The following is an 18,234-nucleotide window of genomic DNA, read 5'->3' on the forward strand; positions in this document are numbered from 1 at the left end:
AGGTGTCCCAGCAAAAATCAGGTTCCCATCCGAGTACTCCACAAAGGAGACTTGGATCAAAATAGCAGCCAAGTATTCTTGCTTGTCACAATCTAAAAAACATCAGAGATACTTAGAATATGATTTGTTTTGTTGTTAATAATATGATTTGTTTTGTTGTTAATAATAGATATCTAAAAAACATACGTTGGAAAAGAGACAGAAAAGTCCCTTCTCTCTCTCGCACGGCTTTAGAGAGTTAGGGTTTCCGAAGCGTCCTCGGCGGCGTTGTAGGTGGTGTCCGGCGTGACTTGAAGGACGGATCTGCATGTCCTGGTGCCCATCGTGTCTGGTGGTGGCATGGAGAGTAGTTAACTCGTTCTTAATCTCTATGGAGGAGGTGATTGGGACTTTCGCAAGTAAGATGGCGTTGGAGGCTAATGTTGTTGAGGTGATCCTTCCGGAGGATGTCAACTCGGAGAAGCAGCGACGTTTCTACATGGTGGGGGAGTTGCTTACATGTAGATCCTATAACAAGGAGGCGCTGATCAGTACTCTGGGGGCGTTGTGGACTCCAAAGTCGGGGCCGGCAGATCGGTCAAAGTTGACGATCTGTACATTGGATGGGAGTGATCAGCTACTGATTTCTTTCAAGTTTGAATCGGATCTCAAATGGGTTGTCAAAGGATGCCCATGGACTTTTGAGAAGTCGTTGTTCGCGGTGGCGGTGACGAATGGTATGGAGGATCCTTTGAGGGTGTCTTTGGCCACCCAATATTTTTGGGTTAGGGTTCGTGGTCTACCGCCGAGTTACATGAAGGAAGATACAGGGAAAGGCATTGGGACGGCGATAGGGCATTATGTTCGAACCCAAGTTGACAGACAAGGTCTTTGCTTGGGTAGCTATCTTCGTTTCAGGGTGGGAATTAATGTGGAGGTGCCTCTAGTGAGTGAGGTGGATTTCAAGGCGGCGGGTTGGCCAGTGGGTAAACGGTATGGGGTGGAGTATGAGAGACTCCCCCACTTCTGTCTTTTCTGTGGGTTATTATCTCACACAGGCTTTCGGTGTCCGGACAGGGAGGCGGGGGTTGTGTCGGAGCCGGTCTATAGTGTGTTGCTGAACGCAGAGAAGAAAGAAAAATGGCTGGAGTTACAACGTCAGCAAGGGGAGCATTCCGGTGGACTCTCTGCACAACGTGGGGAGGGGCGGCGGTTTGGCTTATTCCCTCAGAAGAAAAGTGGTTGGTCGATGGTAGAGGTGGCAAACGGGCCTAGTTGTGCTTCGTGCCGTGCTTGGGCCGGCCCATTTATTATCGTGCCGGGCTCGTGCCGGCCCATTTACTTAAACATTAAGCCCGGTCCGGCCCATGGCCCGAGCCCATATCGTGCCGGGCCGTGCTCGTGCCGGGTCAATAAACGGGCCGTGCTCGTGCCTACCCACTATAAAGCACGATTTTAAAATCTTAATTTGAATAAATAAAAATTAATTTTATTTAACTATTTAGAAAATTAAAATAAATTAAGTTCTACAATATTTTTCTTAATCTTAGCTTTTTAAGATTAGTTTTCTAATATTTTGGTAGTAATCTGTATTTAGCCCTTTTTGGGCTAAATACTGGTTACTACCCTGTGGTTTAGGTCCAAAATCAATTCAGTCCCTGGACTTCTAATTTCATCAAAAACACCCCTGCACTTTCAATTTTGATCTAATAGGTCCAATTCGTTAATATTTTGTTATGGGTTCAAGTTATAGTTGGATTATTTGTTGAAAAACTATTTATTTTTAATAGTAGGACTCACTCTTAAATTGACTAGAGGTGGCCTGCAGACACTACATCATAAAACATAGGCCATATATGAGCCACATTAACAAGTTAAATAACTCAATTGTCGGAAAACTAACAAATTTGACTTATTAGATCAAAATTGAGAGTGCAGGGGTGTTTTTGATGAAATTAGAAGTTCAGGGACTTAATTGATTTTGGACCCAAACTATAAGGTAGTAATCTGTATTTAGCCCTTTTTTATATTCCACTACAAGATAGAAAGAAAGAAAAAAATAACTCAAAATATATTGCTTGTAGTATATTATTGTGAGATTAATCTTTATTAATATAATGAAGATTTAGTATCATATTATTCTTTCCTTCATTCTATAGTTGTATTATTATGAGATTAGAAAAAATACTTTATGTCAAAACAAGGATATAATGTTTTATTTCACTATTTTGACAATATAAAGAAATAGCATTGGTGAAACTGTCATGAGATTTTAAAAAAGAGATCTAATATTAAAATCTCATTATAGTGGTTTTTAAATATTTTTAAAAACAAAATGAAATTTTGTATTTGTAACGGGCCGGCCCACAATATGTCGTGCTCGGGCCGGGCCGGGCCAATGGGCCAATATTCCTAGGCCCAACCTGGCCCGTTATTCTAACGTGCTCGGGTCGTACCGGGCCACTAACGAGCTTGGGCCGTGCCGGGCCTCTTTTAAGCGTGTCGGGCCCGTGCCGTGCTCGTGCTTAGCGGCCCGTTTGCCACCTCTAGTCGATGGTTGCCCCGGACTTTCCGACGTCGGGGCTGGTTTGAACTCGAGCAGAAATGGAGCAGGAGGAGTCTGAAGGTGTCTGTCCTCCAAATGCTGAGTCGACGATGGAGATAGACGGTAGGTTGGAGGCAGAGGAGCTTGAGGCAGGGCCGATGCAGAAACGCTGTTGTCTTTCCCGTCAGCCGGTAGTCTCCGGTGAGGCGGAGAGATTGAGGGATGTTCTGATTTTGGAAAGCCCAGAATTGACTCGGGCATTGATGGTGATTGACAATTCCGGTGTTTTAGGAGATGATGAGCTGGAGTCTGAGAGAGTTTTGGGAGATCCAAAATCTGTGGAGTTGACTGCTCAAACTTTAAAGGTTCCTACTGCTAGTGGAGGGAATTTCACTGATTTAACTCATCCCATGGTTAGTGGAGGTAACCTGGGAGATTTATTTTATTTCAAAACTGGTGGAGCAGTTAATGGATTGTCTCATAGGACTGGTAAAAGTCAAGGGCCCGCTAATGAAGTTTTGCATGGGGAAGTTTCTAGAAGCTTCTCACGTACTAGCGACAAAGGGAAGGGTCGGTGTCCTAATGGTGGGTTTGTGGGGAGGCGAGTTGAGGCCGGGCCGTCTCTCACGGTTAGTAGGCCTACTGGATTGAAGGATAACCTGCACGGGAAGAATGCAATATCTCCCAGTGCTCCTAGTATTTCCGGTGGAGAGAAAAGAAACAGAGGGCGGAAAGGGTTTGTTGTTGGTGGAAGGAGAAAGAAGGAGCCGGTGTATGGTCGTACTTTTGGGAAGACAGCTACGAACTCTGGGTGTGCTCCTGAACGCCCCTCCGTGATGGGTCCGGACTCGACCCATCACGCACAATGAATATACTTTGTTGGAACTGCCAAGGGATTGGGAACCCTTGGACAGTTCAAGGGCTCAAAGGGATGTTATCCCTAAACGTTCCCAAGATGGTGTTTTTAAGTGAAACAAGATGCACGGCAGAGGAGATGGTAACAATCCGGCGACAACTTGGGTGGAGGCACAGTTTTGGGGTTGACTGTGTCAGGAAAAAACAACACGACAAGGGGGTGAGTAGAGCAGGTGGATTGTGCCTACTCTGGGAGGAGGAGTTGACAATTGATGTTCAATCGTATTCGGCGAGTCACATTGACGTGGTAATTGGGGAGGTTTCGGATCCAAAAAGATGGCGGTTTACTGGTTTCTATGGTCAGCCTAAACCGGAAAATCGTCATTTGTCGTGGGCACTTATGAAGACTCTTAGTTTGCATGGTAACTTGCCGTGGGTAATTGGAGATGACCTAAACGAGATTACTTCAGGATTAGATAAAGAGGGTGGGGTGTTGCGGAATGTCAGACAGATGGAGGGGTTGAGAGATGCCCTAGACTTTGGCCAGCTGGGAGATGTGCATTTCGTTGGGCCAAGGTTCACATGGCAAGGGATCAGAGCTGGTCATGTCATCAAAATTCGACTAGATAGGTGTGTAGCCACACAGAGTTGGAAGAGCTTGTTCCCAGCTTCAAGAGTGGTGCACCTTAATCCGAATGAGTCAGACCATATTCCAATTTTGCTGGAGGTGCGTGAAGATCGAACTAGGAAAAGAAAGCGGAGAAAGAGATTTCGGTTTGAAGAGTTTTGGGTCAGAGAAGAGGAGTGCAGGACAGTGGTTGCGAAGGAATGGTAGAGTGGAAGAGGTGCTGACTCTTTTTTGAAACTGTGTGATAAGATAAGAAGGACAAGAAGAGGCTTAGAAGTCTAGAGCTCCTCCAAGTTTGGGAGCCTACGACGCGATATTGAGGAGACCAGGTCAAAGTTGGCCATCTTTTTTGATAAAGTTGGTAATGCACAGGATATTACGGTGAAAATAGCGCTGGAGGCCAAATTACACTCTCTGCTTCTTCAGGAGATGACTTTTTGGAAGCAGAGAGCCAAAATATTCTGGTTACAGGATGGGGACGCCAACACCAAATTTTTTCATCAGCGAGCCACGAATCGTAAACGCAAAAATACCATTACAGGGTTGTTCAACGATGAGGGGACGTGGTGTACTGAGGATGGACAACTTGAGCAGATTGTGTTACAGTACTTTCAAGGTCTCTTCACGTCTTCCAAGCCTGTGACCTTTCAGACTATTTTGGATGCTATCCCTAGAGTGATTACGGAAGAAGTTAACTCTGTGCTATTGCGGGAAGTATCAACTAATGAAGTGTTTCAAGCACTGAAGCAGATGCACCCGGCGAAGTCACCTGGACCCGATGGCTTTTCTCCTTGTTTTTACCAGCAGTTTTGGGACATTGTGGGAATGGATGTTGTGGAAGCTGTTAAATGCTTTCTGGCCTCGGATGAGCAGATGAGTTCTATAAATAATACTTTTGTTACTTTAATTCCAAAGGTGAAGGTGCCACAATATATGAGTCAACTGAGACCGATCAGTTTATGTAATGTGATTTACAAGCTTGGTTCAAAAGTGTTGGCTAATCGTATCAAGCCTCTGATGGACTCCATTATCTCTCCATTTCAAGGCGCTTTTGTTCCTGGGAGATTGATTTCGGATAATTCTTTAGTTGCGTTTGAAATTGCACATTTTATGAAGAATAGAAGAAGCGGAAAGAAAGGGTATTGCGCTCTCAAGCTTGACATGAGCAAGGCCTACGATAGGGTGGAGTGGAAGTTCTTAGAAGGTGTTATGTTACAGATGGGCTTTTGTGAGGGTTGGGTGAGACAGTTGATGAGATGTGTAACTACTGTGTTTTATGCCTTTCTTCTGAATGGAGAACCTCGTGGGTGCTTGAAACCTGAGCGTGGCTTGAGGCAGGGTGATTCTATATCACCCTACTTATTTCTTTTTTGTGCAGAAGCTTTCTCACGACTCATCAGTGCAGAGGAGATGAATGGAAGGTTGAGAGGGGCTGAAATTTGTGCTGGTGCGCCTAGCATATCCCATCTTTTCTTTGCAGACGATTCTTTTATCTTCTGTAAAGCGGAGACTACTGATTGTGTTAGCTTGAAAGGGGTACTACACTTGTATGAAATGGCTTCTGGGCAACAAATTAATCTCCAAAAAAGTTCCATCTCCTTTAGCAAAAATGTCCAGTTGGAGGAACAGGAAAGGTTGGCGGATTTGTTAGGGGTACAAAGAGTGGATAAACATGATAAGTATTTGGGGTTACCGGTTGAGTTAAGTTATTCGAAAGAGGAGGCATTTGGGTACTTGACAGAAAGAGTGCAAAAACGGACACATGGATGGAGAGATAAACTTCTCAGTGCAGCAGGGAAGGAAATATTGATCAAAGCTGTGGTACAGGCTATCCCGTCCTATGTAATGAATTGTTTCGAGTTACCGAAACATTTATGCAATGAGATGCATAGATTGATGGCGCAGTTTTGGTGGGGGGATGTGGAGAGTAAAGGGAAGATCCATATATTGGTTATCTTGGGATAAACTTTGTGTTTCGAAGAGGGAGGGTGGTTTAGGGTTTCGGGATATGCATGATTTTAATTTAGCCTTATTAGCTAAACAGGGTTGGCGCATCATCAAAAGACCAGAATCTTTGCTCTCAAGGCTATTAAAAGCTAAATACTTCCCCAAATGGATGCAAGGTTAGAGGCTGGAGCTTCATACACTTGGAGAAGTATATTGGCTGGTAGGCGAGTTTTGTGTACAGGAATGAGGTTCCAAGTTGGTAGTGGGCATGATATTTCTGTTTGGGATGATAAATGGCTCCCGGTGCCTTATAATTTCAAACCGTTCTCTTTGCCAATGGAGGGACTCGAAGATTTGAAGGTGGTGGATTTGATCGATCCAGATGTTAAAGCCTGGCAGCTGGATTTGCTGCAGGAACTTTTTACACCTCATGAGGTAGATGTCATTGCTAGTATACCTTTGAGTTTGAGACATACAGAAGATCGCTTGGTTTGGCATTTTGACAAAAAGGGCTGTTACAATGTTAAAAGTGGGTACTTTGCCTGGAGGGAAGCTAGAGAAGCTTCGTCAACTGCCTCTTCTTCTAGCAATGCGACTGGTAGGCAGTTGGGTCGGTATTGGGCTGCAGTCTGGAAGATGCATGTACCAGCTAAAGTCAAGGTTTTTGTCTAGAGGTTGTTGCGTGACATTTTGCCAACTCGTACTGCTCTACTTCGTCGCAAGGTACATATTGTAGACTATAATTGTCTCTTTTGTAATTTAAAGGCAGAAACTAGTCTACATATTTTCAAAGAATGTACTGCCATTAAATCTTTTTGGTTGGAGGGCCCACTAAAGCTAGCTCCCCATAATCATCCTGCTCCAAACATATGTGAATGGATGTGGTCTATGATTGATACGTTGTCTACTGAGGAGCAAGGCTTGTTTTGCACTTCTTTATGGGCCGTCTGGGCTGAAAGAAATAAGGTCTTGTGGCAGGGGTCTGTGCTTAATCCAGCTTCCTTGGCTCAGTGGGTTGGGCAATATTTGGAAGTTTTCCAAACATATCATTACAAGCCTAGTGTGAAGCAGAAGCGTCTGAAGACAAAATGGGAATGCCCTCCAAGTGGGAGGCTCAAAATTAATGTTGATGGGGCGTTTCGTATTGCGCATAATTGTGGAGGTATTGGGGTAGTCGTTAGAAATGATGCAGGTGTGGGAGTCACAACTTTAGCTAGGCCTCATTTACATGCTCACTCCGCTTTGCATATGGAGGTTGAAGAGTGTAGAGCGGGTCTTTTACTTGGTATCCACCAAGGTTGGACGGATGTTGATATTGAAAGTGACTCTATCCTATTGATTACTGCCCTGAGTAGGGATGAGGAGGATTTGTCCGAGGTGGGTCGTGTCTTGGAAGATTGTAAAGCTTACATGACGGTTTTTTAGTCTATCCGGGTTCGACACATATATAGAGAAGCAAATGGTGTAGCAAATCGCTTAGCACACCTTGCTAGTGTTAGGTTACTTGATGATGTATGGTTAGATGAGACTCCTGCTATTATTCAGGATGTACTCTATGAGGATTATAGTCATTATTCTGCTGTAGCACGGGGTTCAGGTTTTATGTCCCTCCCGTTGCAAAATTTTCCTATTAATATAATAAGTGGAACCGGGCGTGGGGCTGAGCCTCCCAGCTAGGCTGGGTTCCAAACCCCTTTCAAAAAAAAAAATAATAGATTAGCACCAAATGAGATACAACAAAAAATAAATTTTTTCCATGATTTTAGAAAATTATAAATACAAAAGAGAATTGTTTTCCCATAAAAAAATTATAAAAAAAAAACTGAAAGGATATGGGCATATGGAAGAATTGTAATAAAAAAAAGGTAGGATTGTAACTTAAGTTAAAAACCGGGGGTAAAACCGTATTTTCAATGAACAGTGCTATGAACAGTGTTGCTCTAGGGCCTTTAGTATATGTATAATTTGCAGCCATTCTCCAAGAATGTTGATACCGCCATGAAACCAAGTAAAAAGGGAAAGAAAAACAAAGGTGAGGGAGGTATAGAGATGACTATGGATGGAGAGCAGCGAGGATCTTGGCCTCATGGTTCGAAAATTCGAACTAAAGAGATGAACTGAGCGAAAAACAGTAGACTAAAACAAAGAAAATCGAAATAAACAGGGAAGCAGGGACAGAGCCCGAACAAAGAAGCCTAACGTGAAGATTGTGAAGAAAGAGATTCGAATGGTGGAAGAAGAGAGGAGACTACTCTAGCTCCCTGAAAAATGTTTGTATAAATTGGTGTTGGGATTGTGTGTGTTATATATAGGGTTTATATAAACTCCACTAGAGTAGGAAAGTAGTCTCCGATTCTAACTAATTGGAGATCTTATTCCAATACAGAATTGTATTACTTGCTTAAAAAACAGCTAGCTAGTAGCTAGCTAGCTGTAATTACTTGATTACAAAGAAAATACTTGATTTATTCAAAAAACAAAAAACAAATACTTGATTAAGTAATAATTGGTCAATAACAAGTAATAATTTGTAACAAAATCTAATTCCAAATGGCGTTTACTCGGTTGGACTATTATTCACCAGTAAATCAGTAATCATCCAGATTATAAGTACTTAAAGACGTGAATATATGTGCATTCTCCTTATTATTTAGGTTTTTTGAACTTTTTCATAAGCTAGCCATACACTATTCCAAAATGCGCCACTTTGATTTATGATTTGTAAATCGCAAGGTTTAGGCCCTCTTTACTTGATGTTGATGCCAAATAATTAATCATTACATGATTACTACAGCCAATTGCGGAGCTAGATTAATGGCTAGCTGGGCCCACACATATTTGTCCACAAAATTATGGGAAATTCTATAGGAATAACTGAATAAGAACTCCTAATAAAATATGATCAACTTTGATCAAGAATAGATATAAATTTATCATTTGGAATATGTTGATTCCAATAGATCTAAACGATACAAAACTCGGACGGTTCTTGGTCTAGGGTTTGTAAATTTTCTTCTTGTCCGGCGGCGCTCATGGGCGGCGGTGGCTTGCCTCGCCGGCTAGAGGCTGCTGCCGGACGGGAACTGAAATACTAGAGGCTTGAGAGCTGATTGGAAAGGGGTTTTGACTCGGGCTTTGGATGGGATGGATTTGGCGACAAGCAGCAGATGTGGGTCGGTGGGCTTGGTGGGCGGCGGTGCAACGCAGGTCACGTCGTCGAAGCATCTCCATGATCGGGGACTTGATGGTGGGACGGGACGGTGGTGGCGGCGTGCTGGATCGAACTGGTTTCGGCATGGCTCGGTCGAGTTTCGCCGTCGTTTGAGGTAGCAAGGTCGGGAGGTGAATTGCGGTGGCGAGATCTGGCGTTAGGTGGCAGAGGCGAGGGCTGGCGTCGGTTTCCCGGCAGCGGCGTCTGGCGTCAGTTGCGATGATCGACCAGTGAGGCTGCAGATGGTCTGTGGGCTTGGGTCAAGCCATTTTTTGTTTGGGCCTAAGTTGGGCTTCTTTCTTAAGGCTGTTGAGCTGCTATTTTGGGCTGTAGTTTGTCCTTTTCAATAATTCCCTTTGTTTAGGGAACTCTATTTCCTTTGTTTTTAGGTTACTATAAGTTTTATCTTTAGGCTTGCTTATTTACTATGTTACTTCATAGTTTGTAGGCTTGCTTAAATAAGTGAGCATGGGTACCGTCAAATGATCGGACCTAATCTATGTATCGCTGTGGTTTTTTCACAAACTCTTTATCTACCCAGAGATGGCAGAGGGAGGATATGTAATGGTCCTTTCTGGCCTGAGTATTAATATATATCGATATGATATTCTTAAAAAAAAAAAATATATATATAAATTTAGTAACATCCCCATTATGATCCATCAGGGCCCTTCTAGAGATGGATTATTTTTTTTTTTTTGTCATTTTAAGGGATCGCTTATAATTAGACTAACTTTTCGATCACATATGAGTAGTTTTTAGGTCTATATGAGTAGATTACTTCTGTAAATTTTCAGCCAAATGGATAATCGTTAAAACATTTAAAACTGTGATTAACAATTATAAACATGAACTGTTCCGGTTAGACAGATTTGGTTCGTCTATTGATTTAATCTAGTTTGATACCTTAACGGTCATCAATTTGGCTAAAAATTTGTAGAAGTGATCTATAGATGGAGTCATAAGAACTGAAAGGTCGAGATGCCAATATATGATCAAAAAGTGGGTCTCACAAAGGATCCTTTAAATGACCAAAAAAAAAGATCCCTTTTAGTGGAAGGGCCCTCATATTTCATAATATAATCAGTTATTGTCTCATGTAAGTTGATATGTTCATTTTTATATTCATTTTTCTTTATCAGAAAACATATGAAAGAAAAGAAAAATTAATAATATTTAGAAAATCTAGACAGCTGCCGCCTCTCTCTCTTGTTTCTAGGGTTGGGGTTTTGGCTTTCTATGCAATTTTCAACTGAATTCTGTTGATGCCATGGTCGCGCGTCTCGCCTTCTCTCTTGCAATAGTCGAGGGGAAGAGACAAGTGGATCTCCGTCCGTCACAAGGCAAGGGCTTAAGGCAGTCGGATGTTTTTATGGTTGGGAAACTTCTGACAGCTAGGGAGTTTAAGGTGCGATCGTTTTTGGGGATGTTTTGTTCTGCTTGGAGGGTGAATGGCACGTTGCAGGTGGAAGAGGTAGAGGGCCAACGTGTGCTCTTTACCTTCTCGGATTCGGGGGACCATCTTAGGGTTTGGAAAGGGGCGCCATGGGGTTTTTACAGAGCCCCTGTGGCATTGGCTGAATATGATGGAGTGGTTCCAGTGGAAACAGTGTCGTTGGTGAAGGCATCATACTGGATCACGCTGCAAAACATACCTCCTGCATTCCGGTCAGAGAGAATCATGATGATGATTGGGTTTACCCTTGGTGACTTCCAAGAGATTGATAAGCAAGGGCTGCAAGGCAAGAAAATGGGGAAATATCGGATCCGGGTTGAGATCCCTTTTTCTCGACCTTTGCCATTTCAGAGATGGTTTTGGGTGGAGGAGTGGAGGACATGGTGGAGCTCCTTTGCAAATTCCGCTACGATAACTGTTTGGTCGCCGTGGGGTTTGTGGTTTTTAAAAAAAATTCAACAGATAAACTAAATTTCTTGGACCCATATTTTAGATTGATAAGCACTTTTATTAAAACAAAAAACCTATTTCTTCGAAGTAGAAAAAAAATTCAACAGATAAACAAAATTTCTTGGACCTGAAAATAAATTTAATCATAATAGGAGATGCAGAAACCATCTCCACCTCCTCACCCTCCAAAAAGTAAGAATCTCCTCCATTGAAATACCATCATGAGTTGCACTACTAACCTCCTCAACAAGAGTACTCCAGCATCCTCAACATCAACCAAAGGATGGCTCTTCCATTTCTTGACCCGCTTACTGCCCTGCATGGCTTTACCCAGATCACGAGCTTATTTAGGTTTGTTTTTACTACCCTTAGGTCTCCCTGGCTTCTTCTTCTTCTTCTGCGGTGAGATAACCAGCATACGGTGCATACGCTGCCTATGTTTCAGAGCCAACTCCACTCCCTCATCCAAGTTCAACACTGGAGTTGCCAGCTCAAGAAAACTCTTGCAGTCCTTCCAAGTTCCTCCTCTGCACGACGCTTGTTACTCGACAACCGGACAGCCTCCACAACGTACAGTTTCAGAGGCTGGAACATTCGGCGCCATGACGAAGAAAATAGCGACAGGTTAGCCAACGCAGTCGTCGGTGGCTGTGCACTCAACTCCTCCCTCTCCCTCAATAAAAACTTATCACACCAGATCATGTTGGAATAAACCACAATATTGGCAAAATCACTTGATCTTCTCAAAAATGAAGGTTAAATGTGGTTCAACAGATGGGGAGAAACAAATCTTCTTCCAAACCCTAAAATTAAGAATGGGATATATGAGTTGGTGAAGATTTTGGTTGAATTAGGGTTGATAGGTTTTTGTGTGGTTTCTGGCCAGTTATTAAGTTTGCAAGGGTTACTGGGGACTTACCGACACTGTCAGATGTGGATCTTAAGCTCATTGCTATGACGTATATATTGGAGGCTCAGATACATGGCACTAAGTGTTGGCATTAGTTTGTTAGGCTTTCTGTTTTCTTGTTTCCTAAGTTTTCGTTCAACAGGTTTGTTAATAAAGTCCTATTCTTCAGGGACTTGCAGATAGGGTTTAGACTTTTTCTAGTCACCACGTTGTAGGTCGTGTAAAATGTGGTTCTTGTTATTGCTTTGATTTCTTTGAGTTGTAAGGCTATAAAGCCAACAATTTGTTTTGAATTCAATAACACATTCCTTCAGCAAATTAGTTTAGTGTGACACTGGTTTTTGGAGATCAACAATTGGTATCAGAGCTCCAAATAGGGGCCTGATAAGGAGTGTGAGAGAGGTTTCTGTTGGAAAGTATATCTAGACATTTAAGCTGATTGATAGTGTATCGTGGTATTTAATTAGGATTGATCTGTTGAGTTGTTCTGTATCAATTTACTTTCAATTGTAATTGTATTAGTTGTCCTTCCTTATCAGTCTCCTGACTTGTTGGAGAACATTAGCTGTACAAGTAGCGTAGGAGCTCTGTATATAAGATATACAAATCAATACAATTATTCATTCTGCCTAAATCATTCTCTCTATATGGTATCAGAGCGGGATTAAGATCCTAGCTCTTCTTTCTTTTTTCTTCTTCGTCCTCTTTCAACACCATGACTGAGAACGACGACATTATTTCCTCTTTTTCTGGTGGAACTCCTTCTGATGCTTCTGCCAATCCATTGTTCCTTCATCATTCAGACCACCCTGGTCTGCTTCTTGTTTCAAAAAGATTGAATGGCGATAATTATCATTCTTGGTGTCGTGCCATGAGAATCTCTCTGAGTGCCAAGAACAAGACAGGTTTCATTACCGGCAGAATCAAGGAACCTGATGCATCTTTGAAGCCTGAAGAGCATGCCCTCTGGCAGCGTTGTAACGACATGGTACTCTCTTGGATCCTGAACTCAATTGAACAAGAGTTGGCCGACTCCGTTCTTTCATGCAATACTCCTCATGCCATTTGGGAAGATTTGCGTGAAAGGTTCTCTTTGGGGAATGCTCCCCGTATATTCCAAATTCAGAGGGATATTTACAGAATTGAGCAAGGTTCGATGACTGTTGCTGCATATTATACCAAATTAAAGGGATTATGGGATGAGTTGGCATCTTTCAACTCCTCAGTGACCTGCACTTGTGGAGCTCAAAATGACCGCACTAGATTGATGCAGTTTCTCATGGGGCTTAATGAATCTTATTCAGGTACACGTGGTCAGATTTTATTAATGAATCCTTTACCATCTGTTCGCCAGGCTTATGCAAGTGTTGCTCAAGAGGAAAAACAGCGTGAATTGGGATCTTCACTTTCTATTCCATCAAACACAGCTGCTATGGCTGTGCGTGGCAATTCCAATATCCCTAAGGGTCGGCAAAACAATCAAGCTGATGGAACTCAATTCAACAATTCACGCAATAAAGAGCCTTTTCAGTGTACTTATTGTGGTGATCTGTACCACAGGAAGGCAACATGCTACAAGTTAATTGGATATCCTCCCGGTCATCCCAAGAGTAAAGAAAAGGCACGGCATCAACGTCAAGGCAATGACAAAAATTCCTCACACTCGGCATCGAGTAATCCTTCTGCCAATCAAGTGGATTCCAACCCCACTTTTCAAGAGCTCCAAGCCTCTTTGCCCAATTTAACAGAAGAACAATACATTCAGATCCTCGGTACGTTGACTCCCAAGCCTTCCATTCCAAAGGCCAATGCCGCCACAGCCTCAGTCTCTGAATTTGCATCAGGTTTGTTACCAGTTGCTCCCAATTGTTGGATAATTGACAGCGGAGCCACTCATCATATTACCTCTTCTCCTACATCATTGATGAATATTAATAAGCATCCTTCTTTGGCACCAGTTTCGTTACCTAGTGGAGAAAGGGCTGACATTACTATGACTGGCTCAATTCGATTTAATGATTCTTTTCACTTAAATAATGTCTTATGTGTGCCAAGTTTTAAAGTTGATCTTCTGTCTGTTGGCAAAACAACCGATGACTTACATTGTTCAGTGACATTTTTCCCATCTTGGTGTATCTTACAGGACTTGGCTACGAGGACGATGATTGGTGTGGGTAAGCGACGTGGTGACCTCTATTACCTTGTGGCGTTGGCTTCAACTTCTCCCTCTTCCCATTTTGCTTGCAATTTGATTATCTCCTCCGATCTTTGGCATCGGCGCTTGGGTCACCCTTCTTCAGCTCGTTTACAATTTTTAGCTAATAATTTGCTTGATTTCAATTTTGATTCTAGTCATAAATGTGACATTTGTCCGTTAGCAAGACAAACTCGTCAACCTTTCCTTCCTAGTACAATTTCAACTTCTAAATGTTTCTCCCTTATTCATTGTGACATTTGGGGTCGTTTTAAAACCCCTTCTTTATCTGGTGCTTATTATTTTTTGACTATTGTGGATGATTTTTCCTGATTTACATGGGTGTTTTTAATGCGTCACAAAAGTGAAACGCAAACAATATTACGCCAATTTTTTCATTATGTTGCCACTCAATTTAACACCAAAGTTCAACAATTTCGATCCGATAATGGTGCTGAATTTCTTTCCCTACAAAATTTCTTTCTTGAACAAGGCATCATTTTTCAACACTCTTGCGTTTACACACCTCAACAAAATGGTGTTGTTGAACGCAAGCATCGACACATTCTTGAAACCGCTCGAGCTCTTCGTTTTCAATCCCATCTCCCTATTGATTTTTGGGGCGAATGTGTTCTCACTGCCGTTTACACAATTAACCGCCTTCCCACTTTGTTGCTAAACAAGAAATCACCCTTTGAAGTTCTTTACAATAAACCTCCTGATTATTCTCGTATGAGAGTTTTTGGATGTGTTGCCTTTGCGACTTCCGTCAATCCATCTTCCAAATTTGCCCCTCGTGCTATCAAATGTATTTTTCTTGGTTATCCCATGGGTCAAAAAGCATACAAATTATACAATATTGAGACCAAGAAAATATTTACAAATCGGGATGTTGTTTTTCTAGAGGACACCTTTCATTACTCACCACAACAAATACCACAACCCACTTCAGCCGCACCAAAACCCACTACTGCGGCCCAGCCCATTCCTTTCACTATCTTACCCGATATTCCACCATCAGCGTCCCACCCTCCTTCGACCGACACTGACGTTTTTTTCCAATCACCCAGATCAACCCCGTCGTCCCTTCCTCCACCTGCGCTTGACCCGTCCCCTGATCTTCTCCCTTCTTCTCCACCGATCCCACCTCTAGAAAATTCCTCCCCTTCTCCGCAAAATTCTTCCACCCATTCTCCCGCAATCCCTCCCGAGAGTTTCGACATACCTCCGGCCAGTCCCGTCCTCGCTTCGGCCGATCCGGTCCTTCCTCTGGTCCATCCAGTCCTTCCTTCGGTTGATCCAGTCCTCCCTCCGGTCGATCTCGACCCCCTTCCTGCTGCTCCGGTTCAGCATCTCTGTCGCTCCCAACGCACCAGAGAAGCCAACGTCCGGCTTAAGGACTACGTTTGCTCGCAGGTGATTCTGCCTCCACACCCTAATTCATCGGCCTCGCCTTGTCCCACACCAGGTACAAGATATCCCCTTTGTCACTATTTATCTTATCATCGGTATTCGCCCACACATCTGAATTATATTGCTAATGTGAGTCGGGATGAGGAACCGACATCTTATGATGTTGCTGCAGCCGACCCAAAATGGCAGGAAGCTATGAATTTGGAGCTTCAGGCTCTTATTGACAATCAAACATGGAGCCTTGTCTCTTTACCCCCTGGCAAACGTCCCATCAGTTGTAAATGGGTCTTTCGCATTAAGCGCAAGGCTGATGGTTCTATCGAACGCTATAAGGCTCGCCTTGTTGCTCGAGGCTTTACTCAGGCTGCAGGTATCGATTATCATGACACTTTTTCTCCCACTGCAAAAATGATCACTGTTCGTTGCCTTCTTGCTGTTGCTGCAAGTCTCAATTGGTCTTTACATCAATTAGATGTTAATAATGCTTTCCTAAATGGTGATTTGTTGGAAGAGATTTACATGTCTCCTCCTCCTGGTCTTCGGCGACAGGGGGAGAACCTTGTGTGTCGCCTTCACAAGTCGTTGTACGGACTGAAACAGGCCTCTCGCCAATGGTTTTCTAAGTTCACGGAGGCTATTCTTGCTGCTGGTTTCTCTCAGTCCAAAGCTGACTATTCTTTATTTGTCCGCAAACATGGTACATCTCTCACTGTTTTGTTGATCTATGAGGACGATATTCTAATCACAGGAAACAATATGGAGTCTATTACTGCCCTGAAGCAGTTCCTTCGTACTCGTTTTCGTATCAAGGACCTTGGTGATTTGAAATTTTTCCTTGGTATTGAAATAGCGCGTTCCAAGAAAGGGATTTATATATCTCAACGTAAATATGCCTTGGAAATTATCAAGGATAGTGGCTACTTGGGTGCTAAGCCGGTTGAGTTTCCTATGGAAGAATCCAAGCTTTCAAACAAAGGAGAACTACTCAAAGATCCTGCTGCATATCGGCGCCTAGTTGGTCGATTGATTTACTTGACCATCACTAGACCTGATATCACATATTCAGTACACATCCTCAGTCGGTTTATGCATGAACCACGTCAACATCACATGACTGCTGCCCTTCGAGTTGTCCGTTACTTAAAATCTTCTCCTGGTCAAGGTTTACTTCTTCGTGCTAATGATTCTTTAAACTTGAGGGCATTTTGTGACTCAGATTGGGCGGGTTGTCCTATTACTCGCCGCTCCACCACTGGTTATTGCGTGTTCTTGGGAAGCTCTCTAATTTCGTGGAGGACTAAAAGGCAAAAGACTGTTTCATTATCAAGTGCAGAAGCTGAATACAGAGCAATGGCAGGTACTTGTTGTGAGCTTACTTGGTTACGATATTTGTTGACTGATTTGCATATCTCCATTTCAAGTCCTGCTATTTTACACTGTGACAATCAAGCAGCATTGCATATTGCTGCGAATCCTGTATTTCATGAAAGAACACGGCATATTGAAATGGATTGCCATTTTATTCGGGATAAAATTTTACAAGGTGAAGTTGTCACTCGACATGTGATTTCTTCCCAGCAATTGGCGGATGTGTTCACCAAAGCTTTGGGGAAAGAGAAGTTTAAATCACTCATGAGCAAGTTGGGAGTTCTTGACATTCACTCTCCAACTTGAGGGGGAGTGTTGGAAAGTATATCTAGACATTTAAGCTGATTGATAGTGTATCGTGGTATTTAATTAGGATTGATCTGTTGAGTTGTTCTGTATCAATTTACTTTCAATTGTAATTGTATTAGTTGTCCTTCCTTATCAGTCTCCTGACTTGTTGGAGAACATTAGCTGTACAAGTAGCGTAGGAGCTCTGTATATAAGATATACAAATCAATACAATTATTCATTCTGCCTAAATCATTCTCTCTATAGTTTCTGAGTGAAACACGAGAGATTGAGAGGGAGAGAAACACAGAGTGATTATGTGTGGAAAACCCGGGGGGTAGGGTTTTTGAGATGTCGACCTCATCAATAGAGAAGTTTGTGCAAGCATCCATTCCTAGATTTGATGGTCATTATGACCATTAGTCTATGTTAATGGAAAACTTCTTAAGAAGCAAGGAGTATTGGAGTCTGGTAGATGAAGGAATTCCAGCGCTGGCTCGAGGGGCGACAGCAACTGAGGCGTAACGAAAAGCAGTGGATGAAGCAAAACTCAAAGACTTGAAGGTCAAGAACTTTCTGTTTCAAGCAATCGACAGAGAGATTATGGAGACTATTCTTGACAAAGGAACATCCAAAGCCATCTGGGAGTCAATGAAACAGAAGTATCAGGGCTCAACGAAGGTGAGAAGGGAGCAACTGCAGGCTTTAAGAAGGGAGTTGGAGCTACTTGGTATGAAGGAGGGTGAGAAGGTGGACATCTATGTCTCAAGAACCCTAACTGTGGTGAACAAAATGAAGGTACATGGAGAGCGAATGGAGCAGAATGTGGTGGTTGAAAAAATCCTGAGGTCCATGACATCCAAATTTAATTATGTTGTGTGTTCGATAGAAGAGTCGAATGATCTTACCGCCATGAGCATTGATGAGCTTCATGGGAGTCTGTTAGTTCATGAACAACGGATGCAAGGGTACTAGGAGGAAGAGCAGGCA

General features: G+C 42.8%; 1 protein-coding gene across 1 annotated transcript; it reads left to right on the forward strand.

Annotated features, from left to right (window-relative positions):
• The first annotated feature begins 6,119 nt into the window (after positions 1–6,119).
• On the forward strand, positions 6,120–7,379 carry LOC133744696 (uncharacterized). Its single transcript, XM_062172763.1, has 2 exons — positions 6,120–6,614; positions 6,720–7,379. The coding sequence occupies exons 1-2, from the start codon at positions 6,120–6,122 to the stop codon at positions 7,377–7,379; spliced, it is 1,155 nt and encodes a 384-aa protein (XP_062028747.1).
• The last annotated feature ends 10,855 nt before the right edge of the window (positions 7,380–18,234 follow it).

The sequence above is a fragment of the Rosa rugosa genome, chromosome 4 (genome assembly GCF_958449725.1).
Source record: "Rosa rugosa chromosome 4, drRosRugo1.1, whole genome shotgun sequence".
Lineage (NCBI taxonomy): Eukaryota > Viridiplantae > Streptophyta > Magnoliopsida > Rosales > Rosaceae > Rosa > Rosa rugosa.